The sequence below is a fragment of the Ochotona curzoniae genome, unplaced genomic scaffold (genome assembly GCF_017591425.1).
Source record: "Ochotona curzoniae isolate NIBS_2020 unplaced genomic scaffold, NIBS_Ocur_1.0 contig_2699, whole genome shotgun sequence".
Taxonomy (NCBI): Eukaryota; Metazoa; Chordata; class Mammalia; order Lagomorpha; family Ochotonidae; genus Ochotona; species Ochotona curzoniae.
In genome coordinates, this window is record NW_024465561.1 from 3,301,054 (window position 1) to 3,315,307 (window position 14,254).

General features: G+C 60.3%; 3 protein-coding genes across 3 annotated transcripts in view; 1 reads left to right on the plus strand and 2 right to left on the minus strand.

Annotated features, from left to right (window-relative positions):
• Positions 1-96: 96 nt before the first annotated feature.
• Positions 97-1,860, minus strand: MED29 (mediator complex subunit 29). Its single transcript, XM_040976333.1, has 4 exons — positions 1,615-1,860; positions 1,390-1,448; positions 1,091-1,175; positions 97-356 (listed from the first exon to the last, which is right to left on the minus strand). Exons 1-4 carry the CDS (start codon positions 1,828-1,830, stop codon positions 114-116), a joined length of 603 nt encoding a protein of 200 aa, XP_040832267.1. The 5' UTR covers positions 1,831-1,860; the 3' UTR covers positions 97-113.
• Positions 1,861-2,098: 238 nt separating this feature from the next.
• PAF1 (PAF1 homolog, Paf1/RNA polymerase II complex component) lies at positions 2,099-5,926 on the plus strand. The gene is made up of 14 exons (XM_040976335.1): positions 2,099-2,277; positions 2,451-2,480; positions 2,565-2,657; positions 2,800-2,921; positions 3,013-3,079; positions 3,173-3,274; positions 3,366-3,471; positions 3,553-3,621; positions 3,709-3,812; positions 3,898-4,014; positions 4,100-4,228; positions 5,042-5,147; positions 5,245-5,335; positions 5,416-5,926. The coding sequence occupies exons 1-14, from the start codon at positions 2,231-2,233 to the stop codon at positions 5,814-5,816; spliced, it is 1,584 nt and encodes a 527-aa protein (XP_040832269.1). The 5' UTR covers positions 2,099-2,230; the 3' UTR covers positions 5,817-5,926.
• Positions 5,927-6,373: 447 nt separating this feature from the next.
• The window catches only part of SAMD4B (sterile alpha motif domain containing 4B), a 37,731-nt gene continuing 29,850 nt past the window's right edge, over positions 6,374-14,254 (minus strand). The window contains exons 4-13 of the mRNA XM_040976334.1: positions 12,977-13,216; positions 12,475-12,584; positions 12,255-12,341; positions 11,378-11,717; positions 10,847-10,932; positions 10,286-10,404; positions 9,745-9,943; positions 9,474-9,597; positions 8,212-8,295; positions 6,374-8,047 (exon numbers count right to left, since the gene is read on the minus strand). Of these exons, the coding sequence (XP_040832268.1) occupies positions 8,019-8,047; positions 8,212-8,295; positions 9,474-9,597; positions 9,745-9,943; positions 10,286-10,404; positions 10,847-10,932; positions 11,378-11,717; positions 12,255-12,341; positions 12,475-12,584; positions 12,977-13,216 (1,418 nt within the window). The 3' untranslated portion in view covers positions 6,374-8,018. The remainder of the gene's footprint in view (positions 8,048-8,211; positions 8,296-9,473; positions 9,598-9,744; positions 9,944-10,285; positions 10,405-10,846; positions 10,933-11,377; positions 11,718-12,254; positions 12,342-12,474; positions 12,585-12,976; positions 13,217-14,254) is intronic.

Consider the following 14,254-nt stretch of genomic DNA (forward strand, 5'->3'; position numbering starts at 1 on the left):
GCTCAGGCGAGAACAATCACAGCAGCCAAGTGCTTTGGCTCAAGCCATTCTTCATTTCCTTGCTGCCGCGCTTGCGCGCCACCCCACCCCACCCCCTGCCCTGCCCCGCCCCCTCACAGGGTGCCCCCCGGGCCGGCCGGTGGTGCCGGCGTCTTGCCCGTGACCTTGTTGGCACAGTCCAGCAGTGCCGTGTGAATGTCCTTGGCACAGGCGATCTGGGCTTTGATGACGGCCAAGTACTGCGGGTAGGGCAGGCTGTCGGGCTGCACCGCGTCAGGCTTGGTGGCTGTGGGCACCAGCGTGGGAGAGTGCTTGGCGCTGTCACAGCTCTGGGACAGGCATTCGTGTGCCAGGCGCTGAGGAAAGGCAGGCCAGGACGCCGCATCAGCCTTGCTCGGTGGGGGGTCCTTCCAGCCCCACCCCACCCGGCCCGGTGCACCACTCATGCCCTCACACACGCATCATTTCTGGGCCCCCAGACTTCCCCTCCTCCTGAATGCCCTGGCTCAGGGGTGGGGTAGTGTAGAGAATATGCCAACGGGGCACATGGCTCATCCTGCAAACTCCTCCCCAGTAGTGCATTAGTCCCATGGCATGCAGCCCCCCGACCTGCCCTCGACCCCGGGGCTGGGGGAGCAGGTAGTCCATCTCCAGCTTTCCTGAATCCCTCCTGGGGGTCCTCCTTTCAGCCCACCTCTCATCTGCCACCTGAACTTCCCCGACAGCCCTCAACTGATTTCCTCAACAGAGTAACGGTGTCAGAGGCTGTCAAGGAGACCTGGGCTTTGCGCCTGGGTGTCTGGTGGGTGCCTCACACACCTGGGCCGGGCTGATTGGGACCTGCAACTCAGGAACTAGAGCTGCAGGTGGAGGCTGACTGTCCATCTCACATCAGAGACCCTCCTCAGGACCACACACCCCCAGCCTCTCCTGCTTTGGGGGGAACAAGCTGGATGCTTGGGTCACTGAGCCTGGAGCTTCCAGAGGACAGGGCTCTGGACAATGCTGAGTGCCTAGCGAGTGGTAAGGGGTTCCTGAAGACCCTGTCGCCCTGCCCAACACCCGCAGAGCCACTGTGGCAGGTGCTCACCAGGCACAGCTCCAGCTGGTCACACAGTGCGTAGAACTCCTCCAGGCACTTGTCAAAGCGCTGGATGGGCCCATCACTGCTCTTCCTACAGCTCGAGAGAAGAGGCTGACTGAGGAATGCGCTTCCCGCTCCGGGCACAGCCCTGCCTGGCCCAACAGGAGTCGGGCCAGTGCACAGGGAGCCCCAATCTCTTGGACACGGTAGGGGGGTGTGTCCCAGTGGATGGGGGAAGACGGTCCCGGACTGGAGAAGGGCTATTCCGGGGCGCGGGGAAGGGCTGGGGAGGGGGCTGCACTCACTGTCCGTTGTCAATATTCGTGTTCTGGATCAAGTTCTGGGCTGCAACCTTCATCAAGGTCTACAATTCAGCAAAAGAAAACACAGCTCTGGCTGATCCACTCTCATCCCTGAAGATCCAGGTCAGCCCACTCGGCTCGTCCCACCGCCCCCACCGCGACTACCTCCCGTGTCCGGACAGCAGCCCCTCGGACCGCGCCGCCCCCCAACACCCGCCGGCCCCGCACCTGCAGACTCTCCTTCAGCTGCGGGATCAGCATCTTGTAGCGCTGCACAGGATCGAAGTCCTGCTGCTGCTGCTGCAGCAGCCCGCTCTGCGATGATCCCACCAGCTGTGCCGGCGGCTGCGGCGGCTGCTGAGGCCCCGGGCCGCCGGCCGAACCGGGCCCGGACACCCCCGCGGCCGAGGAGGCTCCCGCAGCCTGCTGCTGGGAGGCAGCCATCTTGCACGCTCAGAGCCCCGGAAGTGCGTCACACGCGTGTCTCTCTAAGGACTTCATGAGCTAGTTGGGTTCCGCCTCCCGAGAGTAAGCCAATAGGAGAAGAGGGAGGGACTTGCTCTTCGCAAGCTCCACCCCCAGATGGAAATGTCCTGCGACCAATCACAGGAGGGCTCTGCCCACCGTTCCGCCCTCTTCCCCCGCGTTGGCCAATCCGCGCGCGGCTTGGACGCGGACTCTGTTTCCCTAAAGGCCTCGCGGCCTGAGGCGCCTGTCGGAGCCTCAGCGTCCCCGGCGGCGGTTGGAGGGTCCGGGAGCTCCGCGTCTTCCTCAGGCTCGACAGCCCGGCTCGGCCCGCCCGCACGCCCCTTCGCGTCCCCCCGGCCGCCGTCGCCTCGGCGCTATGGCGCCCACCATTCAGACCCAGGCCCAGCGGGAGGACGGCCACCGGTAGGCTCCGCGCTGTGCTTCGGGGAGGGGGAGGCGGCTGCGACGTCACAGCCCCTCCGGGGTCGGGCCGTGACGTCAGGGACGCCCCCCGGGACGAACGGGGCTGCGGGTCCTTACAAGGCCTGGCACCTGTCAGCCCGCCGTGCTAGCACGTTTCCTCTTTCCCCCTTCAGGCCCAACTCCCACCGGACGCTGCCTGAGCGGTGAGCCCCTCTCTGCTGCGCCCAGGGCCAGGGTGGGGGGCGCCTGGGGGGCAGGGGGGCAGTTCTGAGCTGCTGGGTCCCCAGGTCCGGAGTGGTCTGCCGAGTCAAGTACTGCAACAGCCTCCCCGACATTCCCTTCGACCCCAAGTTCATCACCTACCCCTTCGACCAGAACAGGTGAGACCACCCCAGAGGGGGACTCCCCGCTGAGGGCACCGACTGCCCATCGGGGGTCCGGCTCCCTCGTGTCCCTCGTGGCAGCGGTGGCCCCCCCGGGAAGCAAACCCGAACCCGCCCTGGGCGTGCTCCTCCTGTCCAGGTTTGTCCAATACAAAGCGACATCCTTGGAGAAACAGCACAAACATGACCTGCTGACCGAGCCAGACCTGGGGGTCACCATCGACCTCATCAACCCCGACACCTACCGCATCGACCCCAATGGTGCGTGGGGACACGGGACGGGGCTGCCCTAGCTCGGCCGGGCCAGGCCTGGGTCTCACTTAGTCTCCTCTGTCTCCTCACTCCCCTCTAGTTCTCCTCGATCCAGCTGATGAGAAGCTTCTGGAAGAGGAGATCCAGGCCCCGACCAGCTCCAAGAGGTAAAGGTTGCAGGGTGGGGATCCAGGAGACAGGCTGAGGTGGCCCCAAGGGCAGGAGGGCGGTGGGTTCTTGAGGTGGCCTTTCTCACTCAGGTCCCAGCAGCATGCCAAGGTGGTGCCATGGATGCGCAAGACCGAGTACATCTCCACCGAGTTCAATCGTTACGGCATCTCCAATGAGAAGCCAGAGGTCAAGTACGTCCCCTTGGCTCACCCCGGCAAGCCAGGGAAGGTGCGGGCTGTGGAGGGCCCGGGGCTCCTAGCAGGTCTTGCTCCCCCCTCCCAGGATTGGTGTCTCTGTGAAGCAGCAGTTCACCGAGGAGGAGATATACAAGGACAGGGACAGCCAGATCACCGCCATCGAGAAGACGTTTGAGGATGCCCAGAAATCAGTAACGAAGGGACCGGAGTGGAGGGAGGTGGACCGTGTGCAGCCCGAGTTCATCCCTTTCACGTTGATCTCTTCCCACTAGATCTCCCAGCACTACAGCAAGCCCCGGGTGACGCCCGTGGAGGTCATGCCTGTCTTCCCAGACTTCAAGGTCAGGGGGAGGGTGGCACACAGCGATGGTGACCCATCATGGTGGCCTATTCTGGTCTGACCTGTTACCTCTGCAACTCTTCCGCAGATGTGGATCAACCCTTGTGCCCAGGTCATCTTTGATTCTGACCCGGCCCCCAAGGACACCAGTGGTGCTGCTGCCTTGGAGATGATGTCTCAGGCTATGATCAGGTGAGCGGGCCTGCTGGCCGCCCAGCTGCACTCCCCCACGGCCCTTTTCTCTGCCGTCGCTGACCCAGTACTTCTCCCGACCCAGGGGTATGATGGACGAGGAAGGGAACCAGTTCGTGGCCTATTTCCTGCCAGTGGAGGAGACGCTGAAGAAACGCAAACGGGACCAGGAGGAGGAGATGGACTATGCGCCAGATGATGTGTATGTGGGCGGAGCCAGGCTGGGGGCTCCTGGGAGGGGCCAGGGCTGGGGCTCAGCAGGATGCCTCGTTGCCCTGCCCGCTCAGGTACGACTACAAGATCGCTCGGGAATATAACTGGAACGTGAAGAACAAAGCGAGCAAAGGCTACGAGGAGAACTATTTCTTCATATTCCGTGAGGGTGACGGTGTTTACTACAACGAGCTGGAGACCAGGTACTGCTCATGGCTGACCGTCAGAGGAGCCGGGGCCATCTGTAGGCAGGCCATTCGGAATGGTCAGAGCTTTTGTGAGGGTGGACGGCCAGGTTCGCTGGCAGGAGACTTCATGTAAAAGCAAACCCAGCCCCATCCACGTAGGGAGACATAGAGGAAACCAGCGTGAATGTTTCCAGCAGGACTCCGCAGCACTGCCCTGCTGGCCGCAGGCACCCTGGGGTGCCTGATTTGGGAGGGCCAGACTCTTGTCTGGGAAGCAGAGATGATAGAATCCCACGGGACGTGAGAAACGTGGAGGCCAGGGGATCTAGGCCACCCAGAGCTCCCTGGCTGCTTGGGGAGCACCACGCCCCACCCATGGGGATGGGCCGCTGTGAGCAAGTTACAGTTCTTCAAGGCCAGAAACTGCTTGACATTTGCACATGCGCACGCCTGCACACAAAGGGTACTTGAAAAATCCATGGAATATGGGATTAGAGTGTTTATTTTGGTGCCAAAAAAAATCTTGAAATCTATGCATATGCAGGATATTGAGATAGTTCATGGAAAATGAATATTCTAAAAAAAGTACAGATTTCAATTTTTTTGTACCAAATTAATCTTTTAATTGTTTCCCACCACCTTTTGGAAGAAGCACGTGGCACAGGGCAACCTGGTGCTTTGAGCGCTGCCATCCTCCCTGCCCCCAAGCCCTTGAGGTAGTCTCCCCACAGTCCCTATTGGTCCTGGTTCGCTGGGGCCCACATGTCGAGAGGGAACCACGTCTCGTTTTGATGGCATTTTTCATTCCTCCCCACCTCACCACCCTAGGGTCCGCCTCAGTAAGCGTCGGGCCAAGGCCGGGGTGCAGTCAGGCACCAATGCCCTGCTTGTGGTCAAGCACCGCGACATGAACGAGAAGGAACTAGAAGCCCAGGTAAGAGGCTCTGCTGCCCGGGGCCCTGGTGGGCAAGGAGAGGGACAGGGCCTGGCCTAGCGCCTTCATTGCCCCATCCCAATGCTGCTGCTTCCAGGAAGCACGCAAGGCCCAGCTGGAAAACCACGAACCCGAGGAAGAAGAGGAGGAAGAGATGGAAACGGAAGAGAAAGAGGCCGGGGGCTCAGGTAAGGGAGGCTGGGCGGTTCTCCGGGTGGGGCGGTGGGGGGCGATGGGCTGTGCCTCACAGGGCTCGGCTCCGTGACAGATGAGGAGCCGGAGAAAGGCAGCAGCAGTGAGAAGGAGGGCAGCGAGGACGAGCGGTCAGGCAGCGAGAGCGACCGAGAGGAGGGCGACCGGGAAGAGGCCAGCGACAAGAGCGGGAGCGGCGAGGACGAGAGCAGCGAAGACGAGGCGCGAGCCGCCCGCGACAAGGAGGAGATCTTCGGCAGCGATGCTGACTCTGAGGACGATGCAGACTCAGACGAGGAGGACAGAGGCCGAGCCCGTGGTGGCAGTGACAATGACTCAGACAGCGGCAGTGAAGCGGGCGGGCAGCGCAGTCGCAGCGCCAGTCCCTTCCGCAGTGGCAGTGAGCACTCGGCCCAGGAGGACGGCAGCGAGGCAGCCGCTTCAGACTCCAGTGAGGCCGACAGCGACAGTGACTGAGCCCCCAAGGCTGGCGCGGACCCCGTGGGAGGGAGCAGGAAGGCACTTTTCTAGTGGTCTACTTGGGGAGCCCCTCATGTTGTCCCCCCAAACCTTTACTGTGAATAAAGCCACGTACTCAGCCATCCCGACAGCCCAAGGTCTCGCTCCGTGCCCTCCGCACCCCGCCCCCAGCTCTGAGCACCCCAGGTCGAGGTATCGAGCACGGCGAGCGGCCGCGGCTGCCAAGGGTTCCCAGGGACATGCAGCGTAACAAAGGTCACAATGCCTTTTTTTGTTTTGTTTTGATTTTTTTTTCCAAAATAAGCCCAGACCATTAAACAAGTGAAACTCCAACAAATAAGTCTTCTCCAACAGCGAGAAAAACTGTACAGTTACTCGAAGCTGATTCTGCCAGTGGGACTGGGGACAGAAGTGGGTGGGAGGGTGAACTCATGGAGGGGATGGGCTGGGGCTGGGGAGGCTCAGGGTCCCGCCCGTCAGAGTGGGGCCGCCTGCGTCCTGCCACTCTGCTGGCAGCTGGGGAGGGGCAGCTCGCGCCTCCCTGGGTGTGGGGGCGGGTGTTCCTCCCGGCTGGTGGGGGGGCAGAGCCTGTACACAGGGTCACCCTGCTGCCATCCACCCCACCTCCCCGCGGCCTGGGCCGGGGGTGCTGGAGGAGGCCCGGGAGCTGGAGGGGAAGGAGCAAGGCACAGAACATGGAGGGGCCGGGGTGGGGGGCTTGCATAGGTTGATGAGTGTGCAAGAGGTACATAAATAAACCTGACGCCCCACCCAGCCCGGCACTGGGAGAGGAGAGGGGGACCCAGAGGCAGGTCCCCAGGGCCACCCCACCCCCTGGTTTCCTCTCCGCGCCTGGGTGCAGGGCGCAGGGAGGACCACAGACCAGGACAGGGCCAAAGAGGTCTGGGGGATGGGGTGATAGTGCAGGGGGTGGTGGTCTTCAAATTTTTTTTTTTTTTGGTTTTTTGTTTTTTCCCAACATTTTGTATCTTTAATAACATACACAATGGTTACCAGCCATATTCATAACAAAAGTTATTCATAAAATGTATCTAAAAATAACATTTTTTTTTTCTTTTCGGTGTGAAAAGCTTGAGAATGAATGTCCCAGTGAGGGGGTAGGTGAGTTAGCGGGGAGAAAAGGGGAACCCTGGCTTCCCCAGTCTGAGCCCCCAAGCCCCTTCCCCCTGACAACCCCTCATCAGGAACAGGGCCTGGAGGGTCTGAGACTGGGGCGGGGCGAATCTCTGGGTTATGACATAGTGTTCCACGGAAGTGAGGTCATGACATAATTAGGGTGGGTGTGGAAAAAAAAGGGGAGGGCAGGAGAAAAACCCAAAAACCCAAAACCAAACAATCCCCTTTCCCTCATTCCTTACCCCCAAGTCTTTTACCAGCCAGACCTGGGAGGGGAGAAGGGTGTGTGTATTCCTGGGGAAGGGGATGTTAAGGCAACAGACTTCCTGACCTCACTGGCTGCCCACCTTCAACCTTCACATCTGGGGAGCCAGGGCCGGGGGGCCAGGGAAGGGCATGGGGTCTAGAGGAGGGGGCTCTGCCCTCTCCTCTGCAAGTTCAGGCTACCCCTGCCACCATCGTGGCTCTGGGAGAGGCCTGGGGAGTCTAAAAATGAGAGGGAATGATCAGAGAGAAAAACCGTTAAGAACTATATAAATATGCATCTTAAATAGGCCTAAGAAATTAATTGTAGAGAACCTCTGATAAACAGGGCAAAGGGGGAGGGGGAGGCGGAGAGGAAGGTGGCTCCTGTCCTTGGGGAGTGGGAGGGAAGTGGACCGCCTGGAGAGCAGGTCAGCTCCGCTGCTCATGCTGCCCGGGGTCAGCGGTCTGAGCAACTCCACAAGGTAGTGGTCAGTTTGTCTTGGAGGGAGTCTGCTCCCGTGGGGAAGGGCAGGGGGCCATGGCCGGGGCCGGGTGGGCACGAGGGAGGCCAGGCAGGGGCTGGCAGTCTGGCTGCTCCCTCCCACCTCCCCCAGCCTCGGCAGAGACCCTTCGATGGGCTTGGGCATGAGCAAGGCGAGTGCCAATGTTAAACAAAAGTTAAAAGGGTGAGAGAGTAGAAAAATATTAGAATGTATAGCTGAGCCAGCCCCCCTCGCTGTCGCGGAGAAGCCTGTTGGGGGTCGGCCCCCGCCCGCCGCCCAGGGAGCCTATGGGTGCGCTGGGCTGTGGGTCCTGTCAGATGGTGGAGGTTTTGTCTGTCCCATCTGTGACAAGAAAGGGGAGGGGGGTGGAGATCAGGAGCTGGCACAAGCCTGAGAAAAGGCCCTCTCATAGCCTGTCCCCCCCAGTGGGCTCCCCAGTGAGGCTTCTCTGTGGAGAGGAGACACTGGGTGGGCGGAGCTGGGTCAGGGAAAGAGGAAATGCTCACCCCCCAAAGCGTGCTCTGTCATGCTCAGACACAGGGACTCCAGGGTGGGATTGATCTCCAGGTCGGGCCCAGGGACTGGGCAGTCTGTGGGGAGAAAGCAAGACAAACGAGGGTGGTGAGGACCAACTGCGGTGCAGAGGAGAGCCAGACAGTGCCTGGTGGGTGGGCAGCAAGGCAAGACAGAAATAAGAGCCTGCAAGATCCACATGCTGGGATGGCAGATGTTACCTGGGCAGAAGAAGGGCAGAGGTGCGGCATGCACAGAGCCCGACCTGCTGACACAGGCAGTACTCGGGGCCACACCTGTGCCATGACAGTTGTGCCCGTGGACAATGCACTGTGTTGCCATCTAGCACGTGCCCCAGACCCTCCACACTCCCTGATGACCTGCTCTATACTTGGCACAGAGGCTGAGGTGAAACCCTCCCCGTTCCTTACTTGGGGCCGGATGGCAACTGGGCAGGCAGGACAAGGCAGGACAGCAGCCATGGCACAACACCAAGGTGCCTGGGAGGGCTTGACCCCCAGCTCATACTGGTGAAACCCAGCCTCAGATCTTCATTAGCACTGGGAGGGAACTGGAGCCTCCAACCTGGGTGTCAACTGCTGTGCACTCCCCTCACCCTGTCAGAACCCTGGGCTCTCACAGCATCACACACGCAACCTGCCTCCTTCTATGCTCCCAGGGTACAAGCATTTAGACATCTACTGCATGCCACACACTGGCAGTCACAGCATCTCATAAATGCAACCCCCAAAGTACGGTGGTTTGTGACACCAACAGCTTAGGGTCTTCTGCAATCTGAGATCTTAATAGAAACAGCCCAGTCCAGAACACCCTGTTTCTGCCCCACAGGCCCAACTGGTGGAGGAGCCAACCATGCATTACCCTGTGCCCACTCAGCGCTTGTCTGTTCCCAGCGCCCAGGTCAGTTTGTGAGCAGAAGGAAAACACCTGTTGGTTTTTTAGAAGTTTCTCTAAGCCCAGGCGCCTGGCCTCACAGGGTGTGCTGACGGACCTTGGTGCCCCTGCCAAAGCCTTCCAAACTGATACACACAGAGAAGCAGACAGAGGCCAACACAGTAACAACGACAGGGAGAAAGAAGTGAAGCAGGAAACAGGGGTGAGAGATGAGACACACATCCTCCACCTCTCCCTAGAGAAGGAAAGAAGAGGGGGAGAGAGGCGCAGCCTGGCAGGAAGCAAGGGGACATGTCCTCCGTCGAGAAGGGCCAGCTGAGCCTGGGCTGGGGTGCCTCACCTGGAGGGAACATGAGAATGGCCTGGGGTGATGAGTGGACCGGGAGCGAGTGGGTGCGTTGCACGGAGCTGCGGCTCTGGCTGGGCATGCTGTTGCTACCTCCAGGGTTGGCAAACCACAAGTTCTGCACAGGGAGAGGAAAGAGGGGATGAGCAGGGGAGGAGGCCCAGAAGCCCCCTTCCCCAGATGGAGTCAAGCAGAGGTAAGGCACGTATCCCAGGAACTGCCTCAACTCCAGCGGCCTCAGGGCCTCTGCTCCCAGTCAGCTCACCTGTCGGCCTTGGCCCCCAAGGCTGGGGCTGGTAAGGGCATGTCGAGGGGAGACGCCCGCGATGCCCGAGGGGCTCAGGAGGCCCATCCGGCCAGGTGGCAAGGCCCGGGGAGGCATTGGAAACTGGCGCTGGGTCCGCCGAGCCACTCCCATCCCCACAGAACCAGCTATGGGGAGTGAGTTGGAGCCAAAGGCCCAGCTGTGAGAGAGCAGAAGACAAAGGAGTTAAAGAGGGTAGGCTAGCTGCCCAGGCCTTCATGTCGGCCTTCCCTTCCCTCTAACCCCATCAGCTAGAACGGAACCTCATCTGGCTCTGAGAAAGGAGTCCCTGCCTTCTCATACTGTCTCCTCCCGATTCAGGGTCCCTGGGGTGCAGCTGTTACTTGGGGCCCAGGCACGCTGGCTGGCAGCTCAGCGCTCAGCACTCCTGGGAGGAGCAGGTCTTCCCTGGGTGATGTGCTAAGGCCAACGTGTGACTGGGCGGGCACCAGCTGATTCCCAGGCTACTCCCAAATGCAGGCCCAGCGAGGCCGCTGCCCACCCTTTCTGCTGCCGGTAGTTCTGCATTTCCAGCGTGGCTTTGCGTGGGAATGTCCGGAGCAGCTTCAGCACTTGCTGTTTCCAGGACAGCAGCCGTTTCTTCTGTGTCTCTGTGAAAGCCTGGAGATAGCGGAGGGGAGGTGTTGGGGAAGCACACCTCTGCCCCAGCCGTCGGGCAGGCCGGCTCTCTGCAGGGCAGTGATGGCTAAGACAAGCTTTTCTGGCAGTCCTGTGAGGGAGCAGGAACCTGCAGCAACAGCTAAGGGCTGGCGAGGCCTTCCCAGAGGTATGTATGTATGTATATATTTTAAAGATCTCTTTTATTTATTTCAAAGACAGAGTCTCAGAGAGATCTTTCTGCTGGCTCAGTCCTTAAATGTCTTTAAGAGCCAGGGCAGGGCCAGGAGTTAGGCGCTCCATCCCAGTGTGTTTACATAGGTTTGACTGAGCACGGAGGGCTGAGCAGAGGCCTGGCTCTGGAGAGGAGAGAGGCTGAGAAGGGGAGCTATGCCAGGCCAGCAGGGGTGCCGCTGGCCCCGGGAGAGCCTAGCAGAGGCCTCACCTCATGAGTCAGGCACTTTTCGATGAGCTGGAGGTAACTGGTGATGTTCTCTTCATCTGGTCGGGACACCAGCAGCTGGGTGCACACTGGAGGGGAGAGGGCAGGAGTCAGCCAGCAGGCCCGCCATGCTGTGGCTGCAGGCTGGACGCACAGGGCTACGAGCACACGCATAGCGCTGGCCACAGCGCCTTGTGTGCGACAGCGATGAAGGCATAACAACAATCTAGCTGACTTCTCTGAGGAGACACTAAGCCTCAGTCAGGTCCAGTCACTTGTTGCTGCTCCAATAGCTACGAAGATCTGGACCCAAACACGAAGCCAGCTGTGCTGTGCTGACCCCATGGTGAGCGCCATCACATGCCAAACTTGGCCCCGGGGCCCCTTGGTTCCTCTCACTGGCCAGCATGTTAGCATCAGGCCGAGCAGGCCCGAGGGCAGAAGCCTGTCCCCTTAGTCCTGCTCCCACCATCTACACGGGCTTGATCCCTAATGCCTGTCCTCAGGATTCCCGTGAGGCTCAGCTGGTCTCACCTTTGCCCATCACCCGTGTAAACTGGCTGGGGATGTCTCCGTCGGCGACGGGAGCCGGGGCTGGCTCACTGCCATCGGTGGGAGCCGGAGCTGGTGGAGGGGGGTAGCTCTCGGCAGCTGGAGGGTCCGTGACCTCGGTGCCCTTGTCTGCGCCTGGATGGGCTGGGGGAGGCTCAGCACCAGGCAGCTCCCCCCGGCTGCCATCCTTGGCAGCAGGGCTGGCAGCAGCAGCAGCGGCAGCCACCGTGGCCTGGAGGACACTGTAGGCTTTGATGGGGGTGATGATGATCTGCTGCAGCTCCTGCAGGGCATTTCGCAGATTCCCACCTTCCAGCACGTCCTGCGGGGAAGGGCACAGCTCTGGGCACAGCTCCGGGTCTCAGGCAGGCCTCACAGCTAGGCCCTGGGTCAGACAGCGAGGCATGGGAAGGATGTGGGGTTCTGGCCCACAGAGAAGACAGGTCATGCAGGAGTACTGCAGGCTGTGCGCTGACAGGCACACACACACACATTCCCCTCTCGCCTTAAGGTGAAGCTCAGAAATCTGGGCCAAAACATGGAAGGGGAAGAAGCAGCGAAGGCAAACAAAGGAGAAAAAAAGAATGCAAATCAAGGCAGATGCGGAATGAGACTGTGTGGACAGAAACAACCCAAACTGAAGACATGGTGCACACGGGGACACAGCTCTACTGGGAAGCCCAGTCAGTCAGTCAAGTGAAGAAAGACGAGGCAGTGAGGAAAGAGAGGGACCACAAATCAAGACAGCCAGTGAGGGGCCTTCGTGCCACCCTGCAAGTGAACCCTGGAGACTGGCTGCCCAAGGAGGGGCCCTTGTGCCACCCTGCAGGCTGGCTGCCCAGGGTTCAGGCCCCCTCACCTTTTCCAGGGACTTGAGGACGCTCTGCCGCTCACGCAGCTTCTGGATGCTCAGGGCTATCTTGTGGCGAGCCCCTTTGGTGACATTCTGTGTTGAGGGCAGAGGGGGACAGGATGTTGGAGCTGGAAGGCTGGGGGACTTGGGAGGTGTTCCCCTAGGGATCAAAGCCACAGGGGAGGGGTGGCTCTGGCTGCCAGGGGACTGCCACAGCAGGCTTCACCTGAGACTCCAGGTGTTGCTCGGTCAGTGTCATCATCTCCTCGTAGCTCATCTGTGAGAAAAGGGCCGCGTACTTGTGCAAGCGGAGGCTCTTGAGCCACGAGGGTACATCTGAGAAAGGAGGGAGAGTGAAGGTCAGCACTGGGTCCAGGTCAAAACTACGGGCAGTCTTTAAAGCTGCAGGGAATCCGGGCCGGGGGTGGGGTGGGGTGGGAAAGCCCAGAGTCCACGGGCTACTCCTCGGCCTACTCAGCTGTCCCGTCTGGGCAGCCTCCCCCGGGCAGGGGCTCAGACCCCGAGCTCTCGGCTGGATGTGTACCAGGTCAGCCTCCCTGACCTCCTCAAAGTCCTGGAGCTTCAGCTTCCCTGCGAACTGGGCCCCGTGTGCCACTAGCTGTGGGATCTCTGCCGTGCTGAGTTCCTTCCCTCAGGCCTGTCCCCTGCCAAGCAGGGCAGGAGGCTGGCAGCCCTCAGCTGTCAGTCCCAGGGCTGCCCTGCTGTACCTTTCATGCCGCTGCCGTCCTCCTGGAACGTGTTGCGGCTGCAGCCCTGCTCCTCCGTCTGCTCACTGCCGGAGGATGCCACGCTGCTCTGGGGCGAGAGGGGAGCGTGGTCGGGCGTGCTGAAGGCAGCCCGGGCGCCAAGCTCCTCTGGACTCGGCCACTCCCCAGGGGCCTGGGGGCTCGTGGGGATGAGTGACATGGAGCGCTTCAGCGGGCTGGGCTGGATTTGGCAGGGGAGACCTAACCAGAGGTGAGAGAAACAGGAAGTCAGGCTTAGGGATCTGAGTGCAGATCACAGACCCTATGGCCAGGATCAGGACAGTGGCTCGGCCCCATCAGCCTCCCGGGAAAGGGACGCTGGGTCTAAGAAAACCTGCCCACCACCCCACTGACGCCGCTCATTCCCTCACCCCAACACCCACTATTTCCTGTAGTCTAATGGCCTTACTGCACCCACACTGATCCTTCCAAAACCACAAACAGGACCAAAGTGCTCCTCTGCATAAAATCCCATGGCTTCTTTTCATGCTGAGCACAAAAATCAAACTCTGTCATATGCCCAAAAGGCAGGTGAGCCCTGCCCCTTGCTAATCCTTGCCCCTCTCTCCCATAATCAACTGCAACCCTCATTTGCTCCTGGAACACCAAGCTTGTTCCAGCCTCAGGCATCAGGCCTTGCTCTTTCTCCTCCGATCTCAGTTGCTGACTCTCTTCAAGCATCCTGAGGGTGGCCCTTCCCCGTCAATGTCCCAGCTACTCTGTCACATTATCCTATTTCACCTTTGTTACAACACCCACCACAACTGCAAATGCTTTTAAATACTTTGTTTACTTATCAACTGCTCTCCCTGCACTGGCAGATGTGTTATGGCAGGGCCCATCCCGTTTTAAACATTACACCTTCTCAGCAATGACGGGGCGGCTGGCCTGGAGGAGCAGCTTCAGAGGCTCAGGAATGGAGTGCAGGGGCTGCTCCCCGCACTCTTCTGCACTGAGCTTGGACCGGCTCCTGTGTGTGGCCCTGTTCCACAGGGAGGTCACTCCCTCTGTCCGCCGCATTTCTGAGGTGGCAGAGGGCTCCCACGTCATACTTAACCTCTCTCACGACAGGCTGGACACCATGAACTCCCAGACCAATAAATACACCATTCCCACAATCCAGCTCTCTCTTCTCCCACCCTTCCTTGCACCACTTCCACCTTCATGCCTCACTCAGGCATCCCCCGTGCCACCTCGAGTCTGGTGCTCACTGTCCTCCCCAGTCTGCCTGTGGGCTCC